This window comes from Podarcis liolepis (genome assembly GCF_965112155.1).
Source record: "Podarcis liolepis genome assembly, chromosome: 2".
Lineage (NCBI taxonomy): Eukaryota > Metazoa > Chordata > Lepidosauria > Squamata > Lacertidae > Podarcis > Podarcis liolepis.
In genome coordinates this window covers 91,588,321-91,614,659 of record NC_139555.1, presented here as the reverse complement: position 1 = coordinate 91,614,659, position 26,339 = coordinate 91,588,321, and the positions used below count along the sequence as shown (strand labels likewise).

The 26,339-nt window shown below is 41.3% G+C and overlaps 1 protein-coding gene and 2 long non-coding RNA genes across 7 annotated transcripts in view; 2 read left to right on the top strand and 1 right to left on the bottom strand.

The window, feature by feature from the left end:
• Positions 1-22,004, top strand: part of ITPR1 (inositol 1,4,5-trisphosphate receptor type 1) — a 215,889-nt gene extending 193,885 nt beyond the window's left edge. For all 4 annotated transcript variants that reach the window (XM_083491016.1, XM_083491015.1, XM_083491014.1 and 1 more), the window contains 2 exons: positions 15,928-16,089; positions 20,172-22,004. In XM_083491016.1, coding sequence (XP_083347142.1) covers positions 15,928-16,089; positions 20,172-20,258 — 249 coding nt within the window. In that variant the 3' untranslated portion in view covers positions 20,259-22,004. The remainder of the gene's footprint in view (positions 1-15,927; positions 16,090-20,171) is intronic.
• Positions 3,936-26,339, bottom strand: part of LOC310702050 — a 48,720-nt gene continuing 26,316 nt past the window's right edge. The window contains exons 5-10 of one of the 2 annotated variants that reach the window (XR_014523163.1): positions 22,653-22,710; positions 22,006-22,088; positions 14,557-15,073; positions 9,247-9,450; positions 8,947-9,119; positions 3,936-4,109 (exon numbers count right to left, since the gene is read on the bottom strand). This is a non-coding gene — a long non-coding RNA (uncharacterized lncRNA). Of the gene's footprint in view, positions 4,110-8,946; positions 9,120-9,246; positions 9,451-14,503; positions 15,074-22,005; positions 22,089-22,652; positions 22,711-26,339 lie in introns of those variants that run through there. The other variant, XR_014523162.1, reaches the window with a different exon arrangement.
• On the top strand, positions 10,075-14,365 carry LOC310702105. Its single transcript, XR_014523240.1, has 3 exons — positions 10,075-10,558; positions 10,627-11,867; positions 13,016-14,365. It is a non-coding gene; the product is annotated as an uncharacterized lncRNA (long non-coding RNA).

Here is a 26,339-nt window from a genome sequence, read left to right as displayed (position 1 = left end):
AGTCCTGGAAAAAAATTCTCTCTTCATAGTCTGATTTGCTGATTGGCACATTGACTGGTCAGGAGAGTGAGCTGCATCTCTCCCCCCCCCCCCCAGCTTCTGCATCGAAACTTCCTATGAGGCAAATCCAATTAAATGCTGGTTTTGCATGTTTCTTAAAGGCATGGAACTGCCCTTTTTAGGTGCAACATATGCTAACTTGTTGGGAATATAAATCCTGTTGTCAAAATCTCTTATTAGGTAACCTATATTATCTCAGGGTCATTGAATGTCCTGGTTCTGGAGTGCTTCCTAAGGGCTTAAAGAAATCTTGTGAGTAGTCACCTGACAGAGGATTAGTGGTGAAGTGAAGCATGTTGCAGTCCTCTGTGTAAACAGCCTGTTATTTTATGGCTCCTCGGCAAGCTAGAAAAAGCAGCGGCCAGGGAAATGCAGCATTCTGTTGGAATGGATTTTGTAGTTCAGACGGAATGCTAATATAGCATATGGAAAACCTTTCTAATTCCATGTTTTGCTGGAAAGCTATAGTGTCTTCCTTTCAAAGTGCCTAGACTTAAAAAGGTGTTACCTTTGTGATCATGTATGTCTGAGAAAAGCATAGGAATTTGCAGACAAAATCTCTGTAAGAGCATCTTGGGTGTTGGACCTGTAAAGTGCATTGAACTTGTAAATTAAGTTTAAAAATACTCATGCATTGGTTCACAGTAAGAGTAGCAGTAAAAAAAAAAACCTATGCAGGCAAAACACTTGTATTTACTGTTTAACCTGCAAAACACCTATAAGCATGCCTGAGGCTGGAGCAAGCAGAGGCATGTCTTCATCCAACGCTGGTCAAAGGAAGAGAGATGAACAGGAAGTACAGTATGCTCATTCCTGTCCAGGAGAGATGACATCACACGGAGCCCTCTCTACCAATTGTATTTCTGTGGTCTGATAATCTGCCTGTCATCAGGGCAGCACTGTAGACTTTGCCCCTTCTCACGCTAACTAGCAGCAATATGCATGTTAGGTTTGGCTGCTAATCTGCCACATTCATTATTCAGCATCCTCTTATTCAGCATCCTTTTCTCTCAGTGGCTGAAGAGATGCTCATGGGAAGCCTGTAAACTAAACATGAGCGCAACAGCACTCTGCCCACTTGTGATTCCCTGCCTCTGACTGTGGAGGCAGGACAAAGTAATCATGGCTAGTAGCCATTGATAGCCCTCTCCCCTGTGAATTTGTCCAGACTTCTTTTAAAGCCAGCCAAGTTCGGGGGCCATTATTGCCTCCTCTGGGAGCAAGTTCCATAGTTTAATTATGTGCTGCATGAAGAAGTACTCCCTTTTATCTGTCTTTAATCTTCCAAAATCCAGTGCTATAGTTTCACACACTTGTAAGATGCATGGGCAGTCTGTTCCAAAATGCAGTTATTAAATGTAGTTCAAATCGCAATGTTCCTGAATTTTCTGTTCTTCGTCACTTACATATGCTGTAGCACATTTTCAGCATTGTGATGCAGTATCATAACTGTAAACAACTTATTTCCTTAAAGACTGTTGGAAGAAGGCTCATTGTGCTTTTGCCTAAATGTCTGTTTTAATTGAGGAACGAAGCAGAACTTTAAAATGGGTTATGTAACGTGTTTTTTTGTGTTTTTTTTTTGCACCCTGCAGGAGTTTGTTCCAAAAAAAAAAATGTTGATCATGGGAGTCGCATACATAATAGCGGAAAGGTTTTGGGCTATAGTTTTCCTTAGGATGTGAGCACAAGAAAAGCCAGCAGTTGAACTCTGCTAGTCAAGCATCCATGGCACAGCATGGCTTGAGGGTGACTTAAGTGGTGTGTGTTCAAGAGAGACAGAGAGAGAGAGGCAGACAGACAGAGAGAGATAATATATATATGTATGTTTTGTTTTTCCAATTTCATCATAGTTCCATGCCTAGGGCTCAGTGAGAGGGACAGAAGTGACATGGTGCACCAGTTGCCCAAAATAATAGAGCAGATACACAGCCTGGGGGTACTCCTTGATCCATCACCAGAGGTCCCAATGACTCTTGGCCAAGAGTACTCTTTACCAGTTCCTGCTGGTTATGCCAGCTGTAACCACACTGGTAAACTCAAAGTTAACTTTTTATATGGTTTTTATTGTACGGGTTTACGCTCTATTGCAGCAAAACACACACACACATGCTCTGAAAGAAGTTAGAAAAGCATAACAGTGGCATACACCATAGGAATTAAGATATCGGAAGACGTTTAAAAATGCCAAGAGCTTGTCGGGGATTCCTTCTAAGAATGAGAGCCGCTTCAGAAGCTCAGAGACAGGGGCTCAGAGAACAGGGACTTGCAAGTATTTCCTCTTCCCTGTGCTTCTATGTGAACTTCTCCCTCTGCAGTAAGATGTGAATGCTTTAAATGTGGAGAGAGTTTTAAGCCTAACCGCAGGAGGAAATGTGAAACTTCCACTTGTGGAAGTTATGGAGAAGTGAGGAAATGAGATGCACGGGTCACTTTTACTTTCAGATACTGATACATATTTAGCCCAAGTTACTCTTGAGGCCTGGTTCAAATGTTTTACAATGTAGCTACAAAATGGAGCCATTTGACCAGGGCCCTGTGAAGTTGCAAGGAAGTTCAAATGCCTTTATGACATGAGTCTGTCAAACTGGGAGAGAAGTCTGCATGCTGTCTCTTCTGCTAGATTCTGGGGAGGTAGAGTGCTGGTGTGGTTCTTTCCCTTGTGATTTACCAGACTTATGGGGAAAGAGCATCAAACTGTTTTCTAAGCCGCATGGAGCCTTGCCCACACGGCTGTGATTATTAGCTGCACCCTACCAAAAACAGAACATCTGAATTGGCTCAGAGAGAGAGAAAACTCAAGAAGAGGTGGTCCGCTGCCTTTTAGGGAAGACCACAATAACATTTCTATTGTGTGCAGTAGGTAGCTGCAGCCATAGTTTCGAATTACCTGCTCTTGCAATCTTGGCATCATCATTGCATTTGAGTAGAGAAAGAATTCAAACAAACCTCCTTTTTTGTAATATTTCCTTTTGTGGTACTACAGTCCAAGAAACTGAGAAGCACAGAAACATGAAATTTTGGTTTGAGTTAGCTGGATTAAAGGGAGACCTGGGTCTCTGCACAGGTTAATTAAATGCTTAGGTTGAAGTTGGGATATTTTTGCCAGTGAGCAGAACAGAGATTCCATTTCATTGTATTCTTTGGATGGCCATCTGTCATGGATGCTTTAGTTAAGACTCCTGAATTGCAGGGGGCTAGACTAGATGACCCTCAGGTTCACTTCCAACTCTATGATTCTGTTATTCTAACCATCCTGTTTAATGCTATATTTGGCCTAAGCTTGAGGTCGCTGAACTGCTGATCATGAGCAGAATCCACTTTACTCTTCTCCTGAGTAAGCTCCACAACAGTGAAATTTGTTGGTTTTGATGGATGTTGTTTAGGTAAGGGAAATTCAGTGGATTGGCCTCATTTGTATGTTTTCTTTGCTATGTGTGTGATATGTATGCAACCCAGAATGATAGCTAACTACCAGTGTACCCATACAAATGAAGAATGAGTGACTTAAATTACGGCAGGGTACAGTTTAATTGATGCTTTGTCGCCACCCAAATGTCTAGAGAACCAGTTCACATAATCACATGTTTAAATAACTTCAGAAGCAAAGGAAAGCTATTGCTGTGATGGGGTTTTTTGGGGGGAGGCAGGTCACTTCATATAATGCTTGAGTCCTTTCTAATCCTCTGGATCCAGCAAGGATTAAAATCTAATGGAGAATTCCATTGTTGAATTAGCCGGGCAAGGGTCATAGTTGCCACCGAAGTACTAGAAGTATGGTCCTTAGTGTAACAAAGGAAGCTCCTCTGTGCAAGGGATGATGATGATTCCTGCCATCTGACCGGGTTGCCTCCACCGCTCTGGGTGGCTGGGTAGTTCCAGCAAAATATAAAAACACAATAAAACATCAAATGTGTGCGAGCCCCTCCCTCACCTGGCTGGTACTGAGAAGGACAATAGCCAGTATGTGTGAGAGAGCAGAGCTAGAAGCAGGCAGAAGCCAAAGAGTGAGAGCCACGCTTGATTTCTGCTGGAATACAAAGCTGTGACTATGGGAGAAGCAAGACATTCCAGGGTGTTAATGCGCAAGCCCCTCCATCTTAGATTGAATATATGTGTAAATAAACCATATATCCTAAAGTCCCACATTCCAAGGAAACCGAACCCTGGGTTAGAACCTAGAACCCCTGGGATCTTGCACCATTTGAAAATCAGGGTGGCATGCAACACTATGTTGTGTCACTAGTACTGGGCCAAGGCTGCTGGAAGCTGGGTATCATTAGGCCTCGGGATTAAATGTGCCTAAATAATGCTAGGGTTGAAACAAATGGCCTAAAAAAAATGGGTGTGCCACACATCAGCCATTGCTGCAGGGAGAAACAAGTCTGTCCTGTTCATATCTAGTACGTTCTGTCCTCTAGACGTAAAGTCGGAAACTGCATTTGACGTATGCTTGAACTAGTTATTCAGAGTTTTTCTGCTATGCCACTGCTTAGCTTATTGGAAGTTAAAAGAGGGAGGGAAAGAGAGAATTGTGTGTCAAATCTGAGAGTGCACATGGTCCAAGTATTTTATTCATTTACTTATTTAAAGCATTTTTGCCAGTTCCCACCATGTCTTGCAAAGATTGTTAGTAAGACAAATCTCTGTTCTTAGACTTACAATCTGACACACAAAGAAGAAGGAAGAGGGAGGGAGGACAGGGGAAGCAAGCTCAGGAACTAATTCTTAAGCTTACACTTCTTACAACAACTAGCTAGGATCCCAAGTTTACAGGGGGGTGGACCAAAAGCAGCCAGTTTTTCCAGAGATGATGGAATTGTACTCCTTCTCTTCTCTCCCTCTGCCCTGCAGCCTGATAAAAAGTAGATATAATAAACTTGTTGCTTTGCCTTGGTTGAAGCTGGCCATACTAATGGCTGATTTTTAACCATCAAATGGGAACATTAATTACCACCTTCCTGTGGTTGTCATGAAGATTAGTGGAACAAGGATTGCAGCCTTTACATGCTGTAATAGGAACAGTAACAATTTCCGCCAATGAGTGGCTTATTGTGGAACACTGAAGTGAGCTAATGCGCTAGATTTAAAGGCAGCACACCAGCGTTAGACTGATAACTGTGGCTCTGCCTCACTGTAAACTTTCAGGGCAGGTGTTCAGTTGCCTCACTCTCTTGCTAATCTATGAGTTATCTATTCTGTTTACCTGTTGCCTCCCTCCAAGTCCTGTGTGTTGACTCAATTTTAACCCCTTTATTATTGCCATCTGTTTATTTAGCCAGAAACCCTGTGCATGAACCCCTTTCTTAATATGGTTGATGCCTCTGCATGATCTATACAAAAGTGTGTAACTTCTAGACAGGAAGGAAGTTCAATGGCCGGGATCAAAATATGTGCATGTACATGGGCGGGACTGGTTTCCCCATTCGGTAGTAATCTGTCATGCCCCACTCTGAAGGGTACCCTGTCCCTTGGCATGAGAGGGGAGTTTCTGTTATAGGAAGGATGAGGAATTCCTGCCAATTTCAGGATCCTAGTCCAGAGAGACAAGGTTAGAGAAGCTGCCATTCATGGCAACACTGAAGTTTCACATTTTGTGTGGAATTGTCCATTCTTGTAAATTGTTTGGGTCCCAGAGTGCTATGTAGAGTGCTGTGTTCAGAAACAGGTTGCATTTCATTGACAAATGAAATGCAGGGGGTGGTATATAGAATTCCATTCTTTGGATTATAAATAAATTTGTTTTACTTTAGTCCATGAATGCTTATGTCAAAATAAATATGTGTTGCTCACACTGCTGTTTGTACTGCAAGAGACTAATGTGGCTGTCCCCTCTGGAAATCTGCTGCTTTCTGAAATGTGGGTATGAAGTAGTTGCTAGAATTTGGTAATGATCAAACTTTTCTAAGTCTCCCTGAACTGAACATTCCCATAGAGAGCAGGTGTGTGGGACCTTCCATCAGCCATTCAGTACAAGCCCAAGCTGCCAACATGTCTGTGAGGAAATGAAAAATCATAGACATTATCCTGGTAACCCTGGCAAGCTTTGCTTGTGCTGACTAGCTGAAAGCCGTGCCCCAGAACCATCCCCTGTGGGCATGATCACTCCAGTCATAGTGGGATGAAGAAGCAAGCGCAAAGGGATTTTTGTAAGTAGGGCAGCAACTAGAAGTTGTGACAGAGTAGTAAGTTAAGAACTCTCAAGTTCTTGAATACTGGAAGTCTCTTGTTTCTGTGCCATTTGCAGATTATTTTTTTGCAAAACAGAGTACTAAAAATTTTTATTCATAGAAGCTGAGGTCCAGAAGGAGATTGTGAGTGCAGAAATTCAGGTTCACGGTTTATAAGAAACTGTTCGTGTCCCAAAGTAATAACAGGGGATTTCATATAATGTTTGAAATTCTCAAGGGGGGCGGGGACTCAATCTGGCTTGCATTTAAATGTGCTTCTACCAAATCACACTTTCCAAAAGAGTGTGAGAAACAAAATATAGCTGCCCTTCAAAATTCACACTTATCCAACTTTTGCAGTGCAGTTCTCCAACCAAAATGCATATATTAGGGGAAAGTGTGCATAAAAACAATTATATTGGTGAAAATAACATACAAATACCAAGGGGAATCACTTGCCAAAAATATATGCATGAGTACTTAGTACGAAATGTGTTTATTAGGAGAAATTTATACTGAAATGCTGAATAATTTTCATGTTTTTTAATTTTATTTTCATTTTAATCACAAAACTGCTGTAGAAATGTGGAGAATAAATTTAAGATTGGGAAAATAAGAAACTGAGAACTGAAACTGACAGATCCAATCCATCCGTACTCAAGAATATTAATTTTGCTTCCATTTTTCTTTCTCTTTAAGAAAACTGCATCTTTCAGTCACAGCTTCCTCAGTCCAAAATACTTGCAACATATGTTGGCTTGGTTCTTAGCCCATCTTGTGCTGCCATATTCTGTGCACCCAGCCTAGATGTTGTGGAGCTCTGCATTACCTGCTTAGCCCTTCTACTTAGAGAACACCTCGGTCACTACCCTCTTTATCCATTTCACAATAATTTTAGGGTGGAATTCATTACCATGGGCAGGTTATAGACAATCCCTGTTGTGTGTGTGTGTGTGTGTGTGTGTGTGTGTGTGTGTGTGCTAGTGTTGTGTTTTTCTAATGATCCATTTTATGCAATCAGCCAATTAATTCCAGCCCAGCTGCACATGATATAATGTGTCCTGGTTTACTTATGTAATCCCTACAGTACCAAACAAGAACTAGGTTAGCGGAAGGGCCAGCACTGTCATAGTATGAAACACAAAAGGGAACCTCCTTTGGGCAATCCCTCAGCAGCTCTTCATCACTGGTTATGTAAAAGCTGGGCAAGGTTTGCTCGTAATGAAAATTACTTCATCATGGGAAACAGCTGTGAGCTGTGAATTTCCCTGCAGCCAGTGAACTATTTTAAATTAAGAAAGAAAGAATGAGCTCTCAAGTATTTGTCTTGCTTGGCCTCTGGGTGGAGTGGTGGCTTACTGAGAAGAACTCATTTCCTAATAGTGAAGGGCTGCTACCTGGAAAAGTTTCCACCAAGATCAATGGTCTGTTGAATTGTCTTTTCTCCTTCTCTGCACTCAAGTTGGCATGTGGTGTTGGGTGTGGTTAAAGTGGCTTAATATTAGAACTAAACTGAACTCAAAGCATTGGAAGCAACTGGCTAGCTTTCTGCGTCTGAGAAAGGCCTAAGGAGAGAATCGGCAGCAGATGCAGGTGTGCTCACTCTCGCTCTCCATTTTCTTTTAGAGATGTGGAACCTACGGCTCTCCAAATGTTGGACTCCAAGTCCCATCAGTCCCCAGCCAGTATGGTCAATGAACTGGGATGGTGGGAGCTGAAGTCCTACAACAACTGGAGGACCACAGCTTCTCCATCTGTTTTTTTACATGGCAGCAGCAAGACTCTCTACCCACGCCAGAGTTCATTTGCCCTTTTCATATACAGAAGTGTTAACCATAATTCTCATGTTACATATGCATTGATTTTCAAACAAATTTTGAATTTCTTTCCAGTTCTTACAAGACAGCATCTACAATTCCCAGCATGGCTATAAGCATAATGTGGAATGGCTTCAACTGGTCTTTCCCCATAGTCATGGCAGTAGGCTGAACTGTTTCAGGATCCTTTTAGATACATCCCTGTCTGAGTTAGGGATAGTCATTCTTTCCACAAAATGACTGTGCGCTGTTAGTAAGATTCCAAGAATGAAAATTAAAAACTGGGAGATGGATCTCAGACTTGGTTATTATTCAGTGGAGGTTTCTCTATCTTTTAAAAAAGTGGTACAAACAAAAACTCTTGGATAGTTTACTCCTAGCCACTGTACCCAACAGATCCATGCAGAATGCAATAAATACTGCTATTCATATATTGCAACTTCAGGTGTCTTTCCCCCAGAAAGGGATACTGCATTTTCCAGCACTCTGATATTTATCACTGTATAAAATAAAATTCTCCGGCCAGTATGTCCACCACAATTGTTACTGCAGGTGTAGGATGTGGCGATTGCAAGTAAGTAGTAGTCACGAGGCCCTATTAGATATGACATGTGTTAACCATAGTAACACAAACTACAAACTCCATTTCTTGTCTGTACTATTCTAGGAACTGTTTAAAGTCTTTAATTTTACTTCTTTGTAGCATTCTTTTATGATGAAATGTGATGAGATGAACAGAGTTACCTTTTCCACACTGCAACAGCACATTGTCTTTGAAATACACCCGTTGCCATGCTGTTCTTTTGAAGAAGGTGCGCTTCCCCCCCCCCCAGCCCCAAGTGCTGAACCCATATGCCATGGTTTAAAAGAGGGTAAAAGTGCAGCTATCCCCCACTCACCTCCAATCAATTACAGATCAGGACTGCGCATTGGAAGATAGATTTGACTTTTAACGATAAAGGTTGGAAATCCAAGGTTGGAAAGACCCCTTAAGCAAGCTCAGTTCAGTGAAAGCAAGGAAGTGTGAGATTTCTCAGAATGAATTATCATTTCCATCGCACATAGCAGCTTCCTTTTTTGTAAAGAAAGAAAAAACAAACAAGTTACCAATCATGGACATTTTAAAAGCTCTGGCCATCACCGCCCCCGTGTCTGAGATTCTGACGATTGCTACTTGAAAGGGACTTTTCCAACTTTACCTAGAAAAGAGCTAGCCAGAAACACAACACTTGTGGTTAGCCAGCTTCCGTCAGTGGCTTAATTCAGTTGGTCTGTTTAAAGAGAGGAAGCTGCTGCTGTGACGGGAAGAGGGAGCTGACGGCACCACCAGGCTTGTAGGAGGGCCAAAGCAGACAGTGCATAACAGCATTGGTATGTGGGACACCAGTAGGAAAGGGGTGTGCCTGTGGAGGCAAGGAAACAGACCAAACATAAAGGCTCAAGATTATGGCTCACTTAATGCATGCAAAAAGGAGGTGGGGGGAGCCATGGTAACTTAACATGTTGCTTGCAAGACCAGACACCTTAAGGGCTTTGTTGAACTTTTAACAGAAACCTGCTTGTCAAGCTTACTCCTTGGACACAACACCTCCAAAATTAAAATATCCTGTCCTTATTTTAATGACACCATCATGGCAGAAGTGTCTGTGGACAGGATATATTGATTTAAAATGTATTGTAACTTTTGAATAATTTTTTTTAATAAAAAACAAACAAACAAGCCTCTGAAATGGGTATGATTTGACAGTGAGATAAAGGAGAGGGGAGAAGCAGGTTAAGGTGCACTCTGTTATATAGGCTGTAGAATTCTTTGGCCCGCAAAATGAGCTGCTTGGAATGCATGTTTCAGGTTCATTTCTTATGTCTCCTGAAAACATCAATATAACCTCATGCAGGTAATTGAGAAGCAAACCTGGTGCACCATCTTGCAGAAGCATATCAACTGCTACTAATCCAGTTGATGTGCTGCTTGTTGGATTATGACCAAGATCTGTGAAACAAGGATGTCAAGTTATTTGCCAAAAATATTTGTTTTGTATGTCTCTCAGCAACAGAAACTATTATCTGCTTTCCACCCCTTTCCTCCCACCCTGAAGATGTACCTGTCCCATTTTACTAGTTATGGAGTTCATAGCTTTTGATATTTATTTGAAGACCAAAGTAATCAGTGTAGGGTTTCTGAAAACCAGATTTGTTGAATGTGTCAGCAGTGTGGTGCTTGGGGTGGCACCATATTTCTACGGTAGTAACCACTCACTCACTCTAGCTCCCTCCCCCTCTTTTGTTGTTAAATACAGCCCATGGTTTATAACTACCAACAAGTCACAAATACACATTTTTTGGGTAAGGTGGTAGGAAGAGTGATGACCGAGAGAGAATATATGGGTTATAGCCAACAAAATTCTACTTAGAAATAAAGCCATTGAAAGCAATGTATTTAAGTTAGTCATGTTCATTGACTAAACCCATTAGTCTACTCTAGCATTGCACAGAAACTGGTATGTATAGTCAGTATCTCTATACTATTCTTCTATTGTTCTATTCTATGATTTAAGAAGATATCATGACTCTGGGAGTAGTAGTAGTAGCAGTAGTAGTATGGAGTGGTGTTTGCATAAAATGTTATATATGTGCTTTATTGCTTTTAGTCCTATTTAACTACAGTGGAACCTTGTATTACATACTATCCCCCTTGTGAACGCTGCGGGTTACGAGCTCCGCTAACCCGGAAGTAGATGCTCCCGGTTGCGACCTTTGCACTGGGATGTGAGCAGAAGTCGTGCGCTGGCAGTGCAGCAGCAGCGGGAGGCTCCATTACCAAAAGCGCACCTCATGCTGACCCAGTTTTAATGAGCAGCCCCTTATTTTTATTGTACAGTCGTATCTTGTTTTGCGACCAGGATCTGTTCCAGAGCCCCGGCTACTAGCTGAAAAGGACGCAGGGCAAAGTGCCATGTCTGCGCATGTGCGCGGAGCGGTTTGTGCTTCTGCAAATGTGCGAAGTGTGATTTAGCGCTTCTGCGCATGTGTGAATGGCAAACCCAGAAGTAATCCATTTCGGTACTTCCGGGTTTGCTGTGGACGTTTGCTGAAGCAGACGCTAGACGAGGCAGACAGTATTACTGTACTGAAACCCTTGTTCCCCATGTGCACAAACCACTAATTATTAAGTGGAGATATGCATGCAAGTAAGTTATCCATACAGAAATGTTTTGTTATGTATATCCTCAGCAGCTGACAAGGGAGCTAATGTGGGTCATTGTCTTAGGTTTCATAGCCAGCTGGGATTAATAGTCATAGATCTGTGATAAAACTAGCCAGTTGCCAAGCACCCCTGCTCCCATTTACTGCTTTGAGTAGGTTAAAGGGCGAATCCAGTAACAGCGAAGAATACGTAAGGTTCGGCAGGTGTACTGCTTGCCTCATGCTGGGGTGAGGGCCAAGCAAGCCACCTCTCCTAATGTTCTTTGGTATGCCTTTAAAAAATCCAGTTGAGAGTCTCTTCTCTGGTTACTGGATGTTTTTCCCTCATGCATTTTCAATTCTCATTACAAAGGAAAATGGTTTGAGACTCTTGTCAGGTGAATGGCAAATGCAGTGGGAGGGGGGTTGTGTTGGTAGGACTGCATTCTCCTTTTGTCCATCACTGAAGGATTTGTTTTATAGTTTTTATAGTTTTTAAACTTAGGGCAGGAGAAACAAGCTGGTCTGTTCAGAGTTCAGACAATTGTGCATTGTGCTCTATGGAGTAACGTGAGGTATATAAGGTAGGGGAAATAGCTGGTCAGGTTTTGTGGGTTTGTGCTATATAGAAGATACAGTGGTGCCTCGCAAGACGAAATTAATTCGTTCCGCAATTCTCTTCGTCTTGCGGTTTTTTCGTCTTGCGATGCACGGTTTCCCATAGGAATGCATTGAAAATCAATTAATGCGTTCCTAGGGAAACCGACTTCAGACCAGGTCCGGGGACAGTCTGTCCCCGGACCTCGTCTGAAGGCTGGGGGGGGGGACAAGGGCTTTTCTTCCCACCCCCAGCATTTTAAAAAACCCCGGAACAGCGGAGGACTTCTCCGCTGTGCGGGGCGATCTTAAAATGCTGGCGGGCGGCATTTTAAAATCGCCCCGGACAGCGGAGGACTTCTCCGCTGTCCGGGGCGATTTAAAAGCCCCTGGGAAGGCAGGCAGGGGGGACAAAGACTTTTGCCCCCCGCCAGCCTTCAGAAGAGGTCCTGGACCTCTTCTGAAGGCGGGCGGGGGGCCAAAGTCTTTGCTCCCCCCTGCCTGCCTTCAAAAGGTGTCCCCGCTGCGGCGGGAGGTGTCCCCTGCCCCCCGCCCGGCTTCGGAGCACCGGGAGAAGCGATCTCCCTTCAGCCGCTTGCAGCAAAAGACGTCGGGGGAAGCGGGGAAGCGAAGCGCTTCGCTTCCCGCTTCCCCCGCACCTCTTCTAAAGCAAGGGGCTGGGGGGAGATAGCGATCTCCCCGCAGCCCCTTGCAGCAAAAGATGTCGGGGGAAGCGAAGCGCTTCGCTTCCCGCTTCCCCCGCACCTCTTCTAAAGCAAGGGGCTGGGGGGAGATAGCGATCTCCCCGCAGCCCCTTGCAGCAAAAGATGTCGGGGGAAGCTTCGCTTCCCGCTTCCCCCGACGTCTTTTGCTGCAAGGGGCTGCGGGGAGATCGCTATCTCCCCCCAGCCCCTTGCTTTAGAAGAGGTGCGGGGGAAGCGGGAAGCGAAGCGCTTCGCTTCCCGCTTCCCCCGACGTCTTTTGCTGCAAGGGGCTGCGGGGAGATCGCTATCTCTCCCCAGCCCCTTGCTTCAAAAGAGAAGACCCGCTGTCCCCGGGGCAAGCTTCGTTTTGCGAAGCAAGCCCATAGGGAAATTCGTCTTGCGAGGCAACTCGAAAACGAAAAAACCTTTCGTTTTGCGAGTTTTTCGTCTCGCGAGGCGTTCGTCTTGCGGGGTACCACTGTAGAGGGCTGTCCTACATGGGTTTTGTGATTTGGCTATTACAAATTTGTCTGTGGGGCCTGCCCTCTGGGAGAAGATACTCGGGGGTGGTGGTGGATAATTTATGGCAGTTTACAAAAGGGACAAGGCCGTATGAAAGGTTGTGACTGAAACATGATCACGCTGTTGCCAGCTGCTGACCATAATGGGACCTATCCTTGGCCTTGCTATACCGTTAAACCCGTGGGGAAGAAGAAGAAATGTTTTCATGGAAGGGGATTGTGGCAGTTGAGTTAGGTATGGACAGGGATACCACAAGGGATTCCAGAAACTTAAGTCGCAGGAGCTTGGATTAGACGACCCTTAGGGATCCCTTACAACTCTACAACTCTATTCTTCTTTTAGTTATGTTTCTGATAAAATGCTAGCACTAGATTATAAGAATGCTGCAAAACAAGTTCAAAAATGGTAACAATGGTTCTGAGAAGATCTTGTGATTCATTCATCTGCAGTGAGAACTTTGATTCACCCATCACTATTACAAGCACATGCCTGTTGAAAATAGAAGTTAGATTGTAAATTCATTGGAAGAGGGCAACATAATTTGCTTTCGTTTTTGAGGTGCTCTAAAGCACTATCTACATTGATGGTGCAGCTGCATAAATGGTAATAGGACTGAGCTGTTAGTTCTGACTTTCTGTTTTTACTTGTTTCTGTTTTTCCATTTAATATAATGACATTTTACTTTTTAATGGTACTTTTAGTGCCACATAGAGGCAACTAGCACAACAGGGCTATGGTCACCATGTTTGTGTGCCTTCCAGATGCATGACTGGCTACTAGAAAGTAGGATGCTAGACTTTATGGACTTTTGGTCTGATCCAATTGGTACATGTGTACACTCAAAGGCACTAGAACCTCAGAATAATAAAAGATTGGTTCCTAAAGCAAGAACTGGTTTTTGAAAGGTCACCTATCAATTTCAAGTGTGGTTCTGTGGAGCATGAAGGTGAATGCCAGATTCCTCTCCTCAGGTTGTATCCGACACTGCTGTTTTCCTCACACAACAGACGCCAGCTTGCGCAACAGAACTTCACCTCCTTTCCTGCCGCTCCTTTCCCCTCTCCCCCAAATGCACCGTCAAAATCTGCACCACAGGGTTGGAGGATCCTCAGCAGACTTGGGGCAGAGGGAGAGGAAGTCCTGTTGCGTGAGTGGAGTACCACTGGCACAGCATTTGATACAACCTCTGTTGCCTAACCTAGAGATGCTCCACTGACTAAATGGAAATAGCTAGAGCTTGGCAGTTGTCATAGCGTGTGGTTGAAATTGATTGTTACAATAGATAAAACTTGGCTATCAGACTAGTTTTGACCCAGGTTTCATATGAGGTAGTATTAAAGTGCATCTGCTTACACCCAGGCTTTCTTGCTTCCTCCTCCTCGTCTGAACTTCAGCATTAAAGATATGCCTCCAACGTGGGAGGGGAGAGAAATCAAACAGTAGCACTGAATGGCTGTCAGTTCTGGCCTTTAATGAATTGAGAAACTTTTGTCTGCTACGCACCCTTTCTCTTCCCTTTCTACTCCCACAGTACTTAGGGGGGTTTCTTTTTGCCAGTTTTCCTTCCCTTTTCTTTTGCATCACTAGCTGTATACATCAGTACAGAAGCATGCAACATCACATTTACAGAGTTGATTTACCTGTCAGCAATTAGCTGTGGAACCCCCAAATATGTAGTCAAAACAGGTTCTAGAACTGGGGGTGGGAGGGTTTCAACATTAGATTTTGCATTCACTTATTACTTGCTCCTCTGGATTCTGTCAAGAAGTGTTGGGATGTATGTTGATTTCACTAGGGGTTGCTCCTCCACTTCCTCACCTTGGGGAGAAAGTAACAAGACCACCAGGAGATCTTAGGTTCTGTAAGGAACCCATATTCTGTAGGGAAGAACCAGCTTTCTAATGGATTCTGTCCTGCAGAACCAGGGAATTTCAAATACACAAGGAATCTTTCAGTTCAGTTGTTCTTGCCTCATAAGGAAAGTTGCAAGGGAAATCCCAAGACTTACTCCCCAAATCACCTGTAATGATTTAAAGAGGCCAACTAGTGAGTAAAGTCGCCCCAAATATCTTGTGAAGGCATCTCATTATTTTAACTGAATACTTTGAAAGGATCACAGAACACATTACTATTATGAAAGTTAGCATTGTGAAGCTTTAGCCTTCTCCCATAATTTGGGGAATAAAATTGATTGATAAACATACTGCTGATTAAAACATGTTTTAGGCACCGCCTATCCAGACATATAGAAGTTACATGTGTTTTCTTTCTTTTTAGCTACTGTTGATTTTAGTGCTTTTAATATTTTAATATTAAAATATTAAATATTAAAATATTTAATATTTTAACTGTTTTTATAGATAATTTAAAATGTTTTATTTTCTATTGTTGTAAACCACACAGAGATTTTTGGAATGGTTTTACAATTAAGTAGTGTTTAAGTTTTCATAAGACATATAAATGAGCATCTTGTTTTTCAAGTGTGGAGGGCTCAAGAAAACATTGTTATTAGATATGTAAATAGAAAAAATGTGGGGAACATGTTACCTGTAATTCAAAAGCAGAGGCTACAACAAACAATCTCTTCTTGAATTGCTACAGTTAAGCATGGAATAACTTCACAGTTATGAGGTGTGAAGGAATTCTAATATTGCATTGTTTTGTGACTTCTGAGCAATAGTCATTAAAATTGTCTGAGATTAATTGGATTTATTTTTTTACACCAGAAGCACATGAAATGCATTTTTAGTAATACAAAATTGTATTTTAGAACAACCTTTTGGAGCATTACCCATATTCAAGTGAATTTACAGCGGCCAATATGCAATTGTGCCTTTGCTGGGCACCTATGTCATTGTCATGCCTGAATTTCAGGAGAGAAATCTGGATTGGTTCCCTCGGATGCGTGCCATGTCGCTTGTGAGCAGTGATTCTGAAGGAGAACAGAATGAACTTAGAAACTTGCAAGAGAAGCTTGAATCTACCATGAAGCTGGTGTCCAATCTTTCTAATCAGCTGTCTGAGCTTAAAGAGCAGGTAAGAGACTTCCAGATGATGCAGACAGGGTATGAGTTTACACAAAGCCTCTATGTTTTCACAAATTTTGGAAAACCAGAAATGTCCTGGTCACATTTAATAAGTGTCACTGAATGGAAAACCTGAGGGTGGGGAAACCAACTGTTTGTGTTTTTAATGCAGCCTTCAATTTACAAAATAATATTGGACTTGGGAGAAAGTATGACAGACTCTCCCCCTGCCTTGATATGACGGGTAATAGGTAATACAGCAAGAAGCTTCAAAATTATTGGTATTCTTTGCTTGTTCTGCAGGGTTGGTGACATTGGTTGCTACGTTAGAAGGCCAAACACACACATATCCTAGGTTACCATTCACCAGGCTTGTTTAAACTGGCCTAGCAAGAGGGGTTATTTTTTTTTTTCCTGTGACGTGTTTCGTTGCAGTTTTCTTCAACCGGGATTTTTAATTTGTTCTAGCTTAAAATTAGTCAGAGGGAAATTGACACATGCAAATAAGCATTCTTCTGGTTCTTTATTTCTGGCAATGTGGCAACCCTCATTTCTATTCTCATAGTACATCCCTAATTTACATATAATATGTAAAGATGCTAACATCCTTCTCCTGCGCTTGCCCTGTATATCTGACACTACAAGACTCATTCATTGCCTTTTAAACTTAAAAAAGTTTATGCCTTAATAATCTTTTAAAAACACACACACCATAGGATTAAGGGCTAAGTACAGTGGTACCTCGGGTTACATACGCTTCAGGTTACATACGCTTCAGGTTACAGACTCCGCTAACCCAGAAATAGTACCTCGGGTTAAGAACTTTGCTTCAGGATGAGAACAGAAATTGTGCTCCGGTGGCGCGGCAGCAGCAGGAGGCCCCATTAGCTAAAGTGGTGCTTCAGGTTAAGAACAGTTTCAGGTTAAGAACGGACCTCCGGAACGAATTAGGTACTTAACCCGAGGTACCACTGTAAAGGCATGGATCTCAGTGCAAATGCACTGTCCTTCTCAGAATTCCTTTGGATACTGCACATCCTTTTGCCTCCTGCTTGTTCCTTATCAACCACAACATGCATTGCTGCACTTTGGATTTGTAGCCAGTATTTTAAAACATGTGACTGAAGTAATCCAGAATGGAATTTGATAGCAAGCTCAATGGGAGGCCCCTCTTCTCCTTCCCCACCTTTTGCTTCAACCTCACCAGCTAAAGCCCTTAATGTTTAAAGCCTTCCACTTTTAACTTGCCCAGCTTTTAAACTTTGCCCTTGTGAAAATGAGAGAGAATGACATTAGCATTCAGAGGGCCTCTGCCCTGCTGAGGAAGAAGGGGAAACCAGGTTTATTAACACGAGAGGACTCTTTGGAATTTCCCCTAAGTGCAGTCATTGAAGTGTGCCCAGATCAAGTTGCAGCATGTACCAGTTGTGTGACCATACCAATACATCACTTTCTCATTAGGAACAACCCTTTCTAGAAGGAAGAGCTAACTGAGAGGCTGGTTTGAATCAAATAAGAGCAAGTTTCCCTTTCACAGCTGTCACTTCTAATTGGTTTCTAGAGACTAGAGCTGTCATTAATGCCAAAATTCAACAACTCCATTTGAAACACTATTGAACTGCAACAAGTGGTGTAAACATTCCTGGCAAACTATTAAAAAAAATACCACTGGCAATTAAATGAATACAAAGTTGTTGGTTTGTTACGAATTTTCAGTACACTTTATGCAGGAGTTAATAGGACCTTTACATTTTCTCTCTCTCTAGTAAATGCCTTGGTCTGCTTTTTTATACCACAGTCCACAGCATGTCATTACATCACACACACACACACAAACACACACAAAATTAGTAGTTTGCAAGCAATATACCAGAGAAGGGTCCAGTTGTACATGTGATTGTACCTCTCCCATATGCTACCACCGCCTTTGCTACGTAGCTCCAAATTTTCTCCAATGAAAACAGGGATGCCCTATCCAATTATTATTATTATACACTGTCCATCTGACTGGGTTGCCCATCCACTCTTGGCAGCTTCCAACATATATAAAAATATACTAAAACATTAAACATTTAAAATCTTCCCTATACAGGGCTGCCTTCAGATGTCTCCTTGGCTTGGGGATTTCATAACGCCATACCCTCCAACATTTTTCCAGTGAAAATAGAGACACCTTAAAGAAAAGCGGGACATTCAGGGATCAAATCAGAAACCGAGATGGCTTCTGTAAATCCAGAACTGTCCTTGGAAAAGAGGAACAATTGGAGGGTCTGTTGCTGTGGCAACATTGCTTGTTCACACACCACATAACTCATTTTTTTTTTTTTTTGGATTCTCCATAATGCTAAGAATGGACCAAATTTGTACTGACCAAGCACTTTCTGCAGTAACTTGTGGCCTCCACTTACCCCAGCCCTGTACATCTCACGAATGCACTCTGTGAACCTCGTATGAATATGCAAACAACCAGGTTTTAAAGGTGCATACACCCTTCAAAAGGAAGGCAAGTCATATGTTGCAAATGCTAATTGGCAAGCAATATGCTGCAAATAACAAATTATTAAAGGGAACTGGTTTAACAGAAAGTTATCAGGGACTGAAGCACCAAGCTTAAACATTTCTTCCACCATAATAGAAATGGAGCTAATTCATAACAGAATGATATTTCATGAACATTTACATCATGAACATTTGCATGAAGATTATGATTAGGCCCTCATTCCACTAAACTAGCTAATTAAGTGTGCTTTAGTTCTGTTTTTTTTTAGCAGTTAATTTAGTAATCTGCCCATTCTCTATGTAGTTTAAGACATAAAATCTCAATAACAATTATATACATTTTAGTACATGCTTCAAGCATATGCAAATTTAAAAATAATGTAAATACTTATTGTAGTTGGGGTGGGGCTTAAATATTTGTTTAGTAATACAAAGTTCCTTTCAAAAAGGGGGGAAATTGACTTCCACAGAATGTAACATTCATATTGTAACAGAAACAATCTTTTGAATTGCACTTGCTACTGTGTTTAATTTTATTTTGTTTTAGCCCTTAAATGCCACTTTTTCAGTAGCTGGGCAAAGCACATTGTCTACAGAGGTGTGGATCTTACAATGCAGTCCTATGCATGTCCACTCAGAAATTAGTCCACTGCAATTTACTCCTAGTTGTGTAACATTGCAGCTACCTTAAAATTTATTGTTTGAACCAGCTTGTTGTAAACACTCAGTGTATCTCCTCGGCCTAAAATGTAATTTTCAAATTGCCATTTATATCTTGGGTACATTGCAAATTCATATTCAAATACCTTCCAGCCCAATTTTATGAATCAGTGTACCAGTTCTAGATGCAGGATCAGGTTAACATAGCCTGCCACTGTGTTAACAAAGGGTGACTTGCCTCCCTTCCATTGGGCTGAACTCTGTTCCCAATCCAGTAGCATTCTGTGTCCCCAAGCTCAAGTTTCTACTCAGGGATATGTGTGGCACACAGCCTAAGAGTGGGTTGCATCAGCAGGCGGGGATAGAATAGAGTCCATTCCTATGTCCTTCTGCAATATCCTGGAGAATAGCAAATAGCTGTGCCAGCCAAAATGATGGGGCTGTCATTTTGCAGAACTGAACATTCTACCTAGGGAGCTGCTACACACAAAATGTTGCCACATATAAAGCAGGCTCTCCAACGTTGGGTTTAATACAGCTACCATGCAAGCATTTATTTGTTTGAACTTCTTATTTGATAGCTTGCCCATGTCACCCAGCTGAGCTCTGTGGGGACTGAGTGGGGATTTTCCTTTGCATTTCCCATGTCCCAACCTCTCCATTCCACCACGTAGCTTGCTTGCTGTCATGAGGAGTCAATGAGCACTTCGTGCTAGACTCCCAAACTTTCTCTCTGGATTTTCCCAGCTGGGTGGGGGTGGGGTAGCTGTTTTTCTCTTAATTGTTTTTGATGCATCAAACAGGATCGTGCTTTTCTGTTGCAAATGGCTTTCAGAATAAACCTTGACCACAATATAACAGCAATAGCTCATTCTGTGGTCTGACGTACAGGAAGTGCTTATGTCTAACCAAGTACATGTTTCAATTTTCCAGATGACAGAGCAGAGGAAGCAAAAACAGCGTATTGGTCTCCTAGGACATCCTGCTTCTATCAATGTGAACCCACAGCAACCAGCATAAATCAGATGGGTGGCTTGTCTGCCCACCCTATTCCCCATTTTCATAACAGGAGTTGAGATTCAACCCTTAAAGCTGTTTCTGTATACCTAGTTCATTGTGTGTAAATAACCTTCTTTTTATACTGTATGTATAGGGCTTCATTGAGAAAGTATGGGCACATTATTGGAAGGGGGGGTTACATTTGTGCCAAAAAAATGCCTTTTATAGGAAGAAGTGAAGGGCACACCTAACTTGCACTTGAAAATGATTATTGATTAAAATAGTACGTGACCTGTATTTTGTATTTAAGACCTTCAGATAGCTGGTATTTATGGGTTTTTTATACAGTTGTGCAATATGAATTATGCAATCACACTATATTTGTTCTTTACTCCTGTGTGTCCTAAAGGGAGTGCACACATCTTTGGTGTCATCTTACATCATTTACTAAATGGCATCAGATGACACAGTTAAGCAAGGCTGCTGAGAAACCGTGTTCCTGGCGAGGTTTTGTCCTCCAGGACATTTTTGTAACACATGGCATTCTGAGAGATTGACACATCATGGCAATGGTGCTTCCTCTTACCACCCCCACCTCCCAACATTCCTCTTTATCTATTTTTGATTTAAATTAAAATAAGCATGAGGTTTTATTCAGAATAGACCAATTGGAATGAATAACCATGACTAAGTTAGGTGCATTATTTTTCAAGAGGTCTGCTTTGAATAAAACTCTGAATACCACCCAAAGTTCTTAAATGTTACTTTGAGGATTCCAGAACCCACCACAGTGCAAAGCTGCACCTTGGAGGACTGATCCCTAAATCTCAAGAGGTGTGGAAGAGGCTAAAGCATTCATTTATGAAAAAATCTGAAGTATTGAAATGAACCTTTTTCTTTATGGAAAAATTAAAACTAGGAAGATTTGACACTGCTGCAGATCAGTGTAATCTTCTAGATTTTTTCCCCCTGTGCGTGCATGTGCCATATTGATTTAGAGGATCCTAGAAGGGTTTGCAGGCTACCACCTCAGTTGAGCATCAGCACTTTGTAACTCAGACAGAAGTACATTTCCCTCATGCATTAAACCGATTAAAATGTTAAATATCCCTTTTGGGACTCCTAGCTGAGCACTGATTTTGTAATACTTGCAAAAGAGCCACTGGTTTGAGATTGTATTTTAGTTTTCATTCCATCTTGGTCACGTTTTTATTGCTCACGACAGCTGAGAAATATGGGGAAAAAACAAACCTGTTGCCTAGTTTTGTACATGGTCATTTTACAGAAGCTAATTCTCTGCTATAAAAAAGTGGAGATGAAGAATGCTTATTAAAGTTTGTAAATGCATAAATATAGATATTTAAATAAAATATATAATAATAATGTATAGTACTTCAGTGTGATAGTCTCATTCTTCTTCAGCACTAATGAAACTATTCTCCATTCAGCTTATGCTGTCATGAACACTGCTTACCTGAAGGGGAAGTAAATGCATTTGCCAATAAAGTACTGTACTTGAAAACCAAAGGCTGGGGTAGATAATGATTGATCACTTTCTGCTACACCAGCCTTATGCACTGTGTCTAATACTAAAGTCCATTTCCAAGCCAGGCAGCATATCTGGTATTACTTTAACGTGCAAAGGCTAATGTTTCTATGTGCAAGTGTTTTTAGTCTTAAGGCAGTTGATGCTTCACCAAACCAAAAATAGCTGTGTTCCTCTTCAAACCCATGTTTAATTAAATTAAAAATTTCATGTTAACCTTACCCACTGGTTTCCTTCCGTATTTGAGTTCCTCAGTGTTTGCTTTATATGTTGCTGGATACAAAGGATAAACTAGGGTCCTGGCACTGTGAAAAGTAACAAAAGATAGCCCGTTATTGGAACACATGTTTTAATACTTCTGTTTTTGCGTATTTTCTCTCTTACACACACACACACACACACACACACACACACACAAACACGCCTTATGCCATAATGGAATTACCAAACAAAACCAAAGCATGTTGATTTATTTATATTAAACAGGTTAAAACTCTTTACACCTCCTGCAAAACTAGTGGCCTTTTGTGTCATTCATTCAACTCTGAACCCTACATTGTGGATTTTAGTTGCAATGCTGGTCACTACTCATAATCATTACATGATGTGAGAATATAAACTCTGAATTTATCACAATTGTTTCTCTTTCCAGTTACATTTGCAATCCTGCCTATAATGAAGGGTTAGAGTTACCATACTGGCTGGGGATGGTATGAGTTGTCATCATCTCAACAACATCAAACATCTGGGGACCCAAGGGTTGGGGAAGGCTGATGTAGAGGAATCTATAAAATTTTCTATGGGTGATTATAGCTAAAACAAAACCTGTTGTTCCAAGCTAGAGATCTTTGTGTATGCAGATTTTTTACCTGTGTGGGCTGCTCAACTGATTTTCATATAGTGTCTCAAGCACAGGCTGATTGGGATCTGTTAAAACAAATGGGAATAATGAGCTTTTTATGAATGTTCAGAACTCTTGCACAACTGAGCACTATGCTCTTTCCAATGGACATCTCTTCATGAGCATTATCATAGAATTTCTCTTACACCAAAACTTGTATATATTTTAAAAATCCTCTTAAGTAATATTCATGGAAAAACAAAATTGTTGTTTGGTGAATAGGAAGAATGCTGCAGGATGTTTTGGATCTCACCAATGACTGTGACTAGACAAGGAGAAATATTTGTAAATGCTTCACAACTGTTGCAACATAATTTTATTCCTGTTTACTCAGAGAAATCCCACTGTGTTTAATAGGTCATCCTCCCGGGTGAGCGTTCTCAGAACTACAGCCTAAATGTGAATCGAGTACTGAAGTTCCCATTATTCCAAAATGGGAAGAATCAGTACATGTAAAATTTTAAGTACCATAATAAAACATTTACTTCTTTTCAATCCATTATAAGTCAGTTTATAATTAAAAATTTAATCTGTCAAATACTGAATTTGCAAAGAATATATTACTTTATATATTGCAAAGCTTCAACATTTTTCTTTTAAAGGAAAGCAGCTTGGCATTTATAGGTACAGTTATTAAGTCAGATGTTTCAGTTGAGAACTCAGGTATGGGTAATACTGAGAATCCAGTAGTTTTACTTACAGTAAGTTTTAAAAGGAAATTATTTCCCCTGGATTTATTTCCATTGCATAAACAGCTGAACTGCATGCGGTTAAGAACAGCTAGTTAAGCCAACAAATAAAAATATGGTTCCTTTCATCAATGGACTGAAGACATGACGGCACTTGCAACATCAGACTTTGTTTGAATAAATATGCTTACATGTGAAACAAGTTTATACAGAATATAGGTGGTTATTAATAATTATATATGTATCAGCACGTATAAGAATAATAGAACTATAGAATCATCTAGTTCAGCCTCCTGCAATGAAGGAATATGCAGCTGTCCCATACAGGGACTAAACTTACAACCTTGGCATTATGGCCACCATGCTTGTATACAGTAGCATATATTGCACTTTCTTCTTTTTTCTTTTTTCACTTTATTTTATACAATTGAAAAAACTTCAAAATACTAATAAAAAAGCCAACAAACCCTAATGAATCAACAACCAAAGTTAAAAAACCACCTGGCAATTGCAGTCAAGGCAGATTTGCAGTCAAGGACTTACAACTATCTGAAGACTCTCACAATATATCCTTCATAAAACAAATTTGGGGATAATTTCTCTATGTTTCATCAGGAGATCATCTTTTTCCCAACCTTTATTCAGGAGACATGAGCCTTATTTTCTCTTTGTTCCAACCTAATCATGCCTTGTGGCAAAGCTATTGTTTGGATTCCTGTGGGCCTAAACAGGGAAAGCACACTATATGTGTGGTAGAACACATATAGGACCCCACAACTAAATGAAGACTTTTCTTTGCACTCACTACCCATGGTGAGAAAGGAAAAATCCCACCACACTATAGATATTTTCCCCATCCTATGTTTTAGTAAAACTACTTCAGTAAAAAAGCCAAGCCATTAAGAGGGATTCCCAAGTAGAACCATGTTTGTATTTTGCTTGTGGCTTTTGTTTCCCCACCCCCCACCATGCAGCCTTCTCCTTACATTGTATTTTTTTCCCAAGGCAACTCACAGCTTAGATTACAACTCTTCATTGTGGCCTTTTCATAGATGTTCTAGGGAAAAAATAGTTAAACCTTGTTCTCTCAAAGGGTGTCTTAGCCACCATAAGAACTTTCTGACAGTAAGAGCTGTTCGACAGTGGAATGGACTCCCTCAGGAAGCTGTGGACTCTTCCTTGGAGGTTTTTAAGCAGAGGTTCCTGTATTGCAGGGGGTTGTACTAGATGACTATCAGGATCCTTTACAATTCTATGATTGCAAATCATAAGGAATAACCATGTGACCCCCAGTGCAGAGTAAATCCCTGAGGAAGAGTCGCTTCTACCCACCTACCACTGGTAGTAACTGTGCTCTGATCTCTTTTTCCCTCCTCTCTAATTTCTCTCTTGCCTCTCTAGTGCTTCAGTCAACCATGCATCCCCAGGGAATGTATGGCTGCATGCATTCTGCATACACTTTTGGCTTCTTCCTCTAACCCAGCCTTCCTTACACTGGAGTCCTCCAGATGTTGTTGGATTATATTGCCCATCACTCCTGACTATTGACTATGCTAGATGGGCCTGACAGGAGTTGACGTCTAAAACATCTGGAAGGCACCAGGTTGGGAAAAACTGCTCCAACCTGATTCCTTACCCATCTGTGGGCCTACTTTCAATTGTCATCCTGCATCCTTATTTGGCAATGGTTGCCTTGCTCCTTCTCTGCCTTCCTGACACTCATATGCTGCTGCTTCTCATCAGGTTTTTCATCTCTTACTCTCTCTAGAGGCTTAACCAAAATATTACCAGCTCCACTGAATGCTCACCATTTTTGTGCTGTGGCACACCATGGCTCATGATTAAAGGGCCAAGTGTGTGTTTCTTGGATGTGTGTGTAGTCATATACATGTGGAGACAAGGACAGGAGGTAACAGAAGGTGCTTATTCTTTGTAGATTTGCTATAGTCTTATATTACACTTCATTTTCTTTCTAGAACAAGATCTGAAACCTGATTATTGGAGGAAACTTTATTTAAAAACCAAAAAAGTTACATCTATTAATCTTATTCATTGGCTAAAGCGGTTATTCAGCTATTACCTGTTGGCTTAATCTAGACTCTAATGATGCTTTGTATTGACCGGTACAGCTTTGATTATTAAGTGTAACATAAATCCTGTTAGATGACAAATATAAACATTTTAAATAAAGAAATCAAAACTAGCAGTAGTTGTAATACTAAAACTCAGAAGCCATAACACAGGGTATCTCTGTGTGTGCAGCTGCTGTACAGAAGTTTTGTCTGTTAATAAGCTCCCCACCCCGCACACACACCCTTTGCTGTCTTTCTGTATTTTAAGTGCTTGACACGTGCACATGATGATGTATGTCTAAATGATAGATGGGCCCTGTAGACCATCTAAATGACAGATGAGCCCTGTAGACCATCTAAATGACAGATGAGCCCTGTAGACCATCGGACCCCATGTCTGATGCCTGAAATCCAGCACTAGGGCATCCCTTCAGACCTCAGAAGAAGGCGAATCCACCACTCTGCTAGGTAAGTGGTTCCATTGCTGAACTGCTCTTAACATCAAGCAGTTTCTCTTAGTCTCTTTATTGTTTCTAAACTTTTTGTTTAATTGTTTTTCTAATTCTTTTATTTTTTTACAAACAATATTGAGAAGGGGAGAAAACTGAATGAACAAATTCAGTTTGCGTAGTCATGCTAATTTTCAGATGAGGCGACGAGCTGCAGAAGAGGCAAACTATTATATCATTGTATCTCATGTTTATTACAATGTCTCACTTTTCCAGCTGATTGGCACAGAATATGACACAAAGATGTGAGTTGAAAGTCTGTATTCTCACAGCAGGGATTTTAAAAAGGCTGAGTGTGATGGCTCCCTAATTGCAAAAGGGAGCCCTGAATGATACTTTTGTCGGAAAAGTTATAATGTAGTTCCCAGCAACAGTTCAAGTTGTA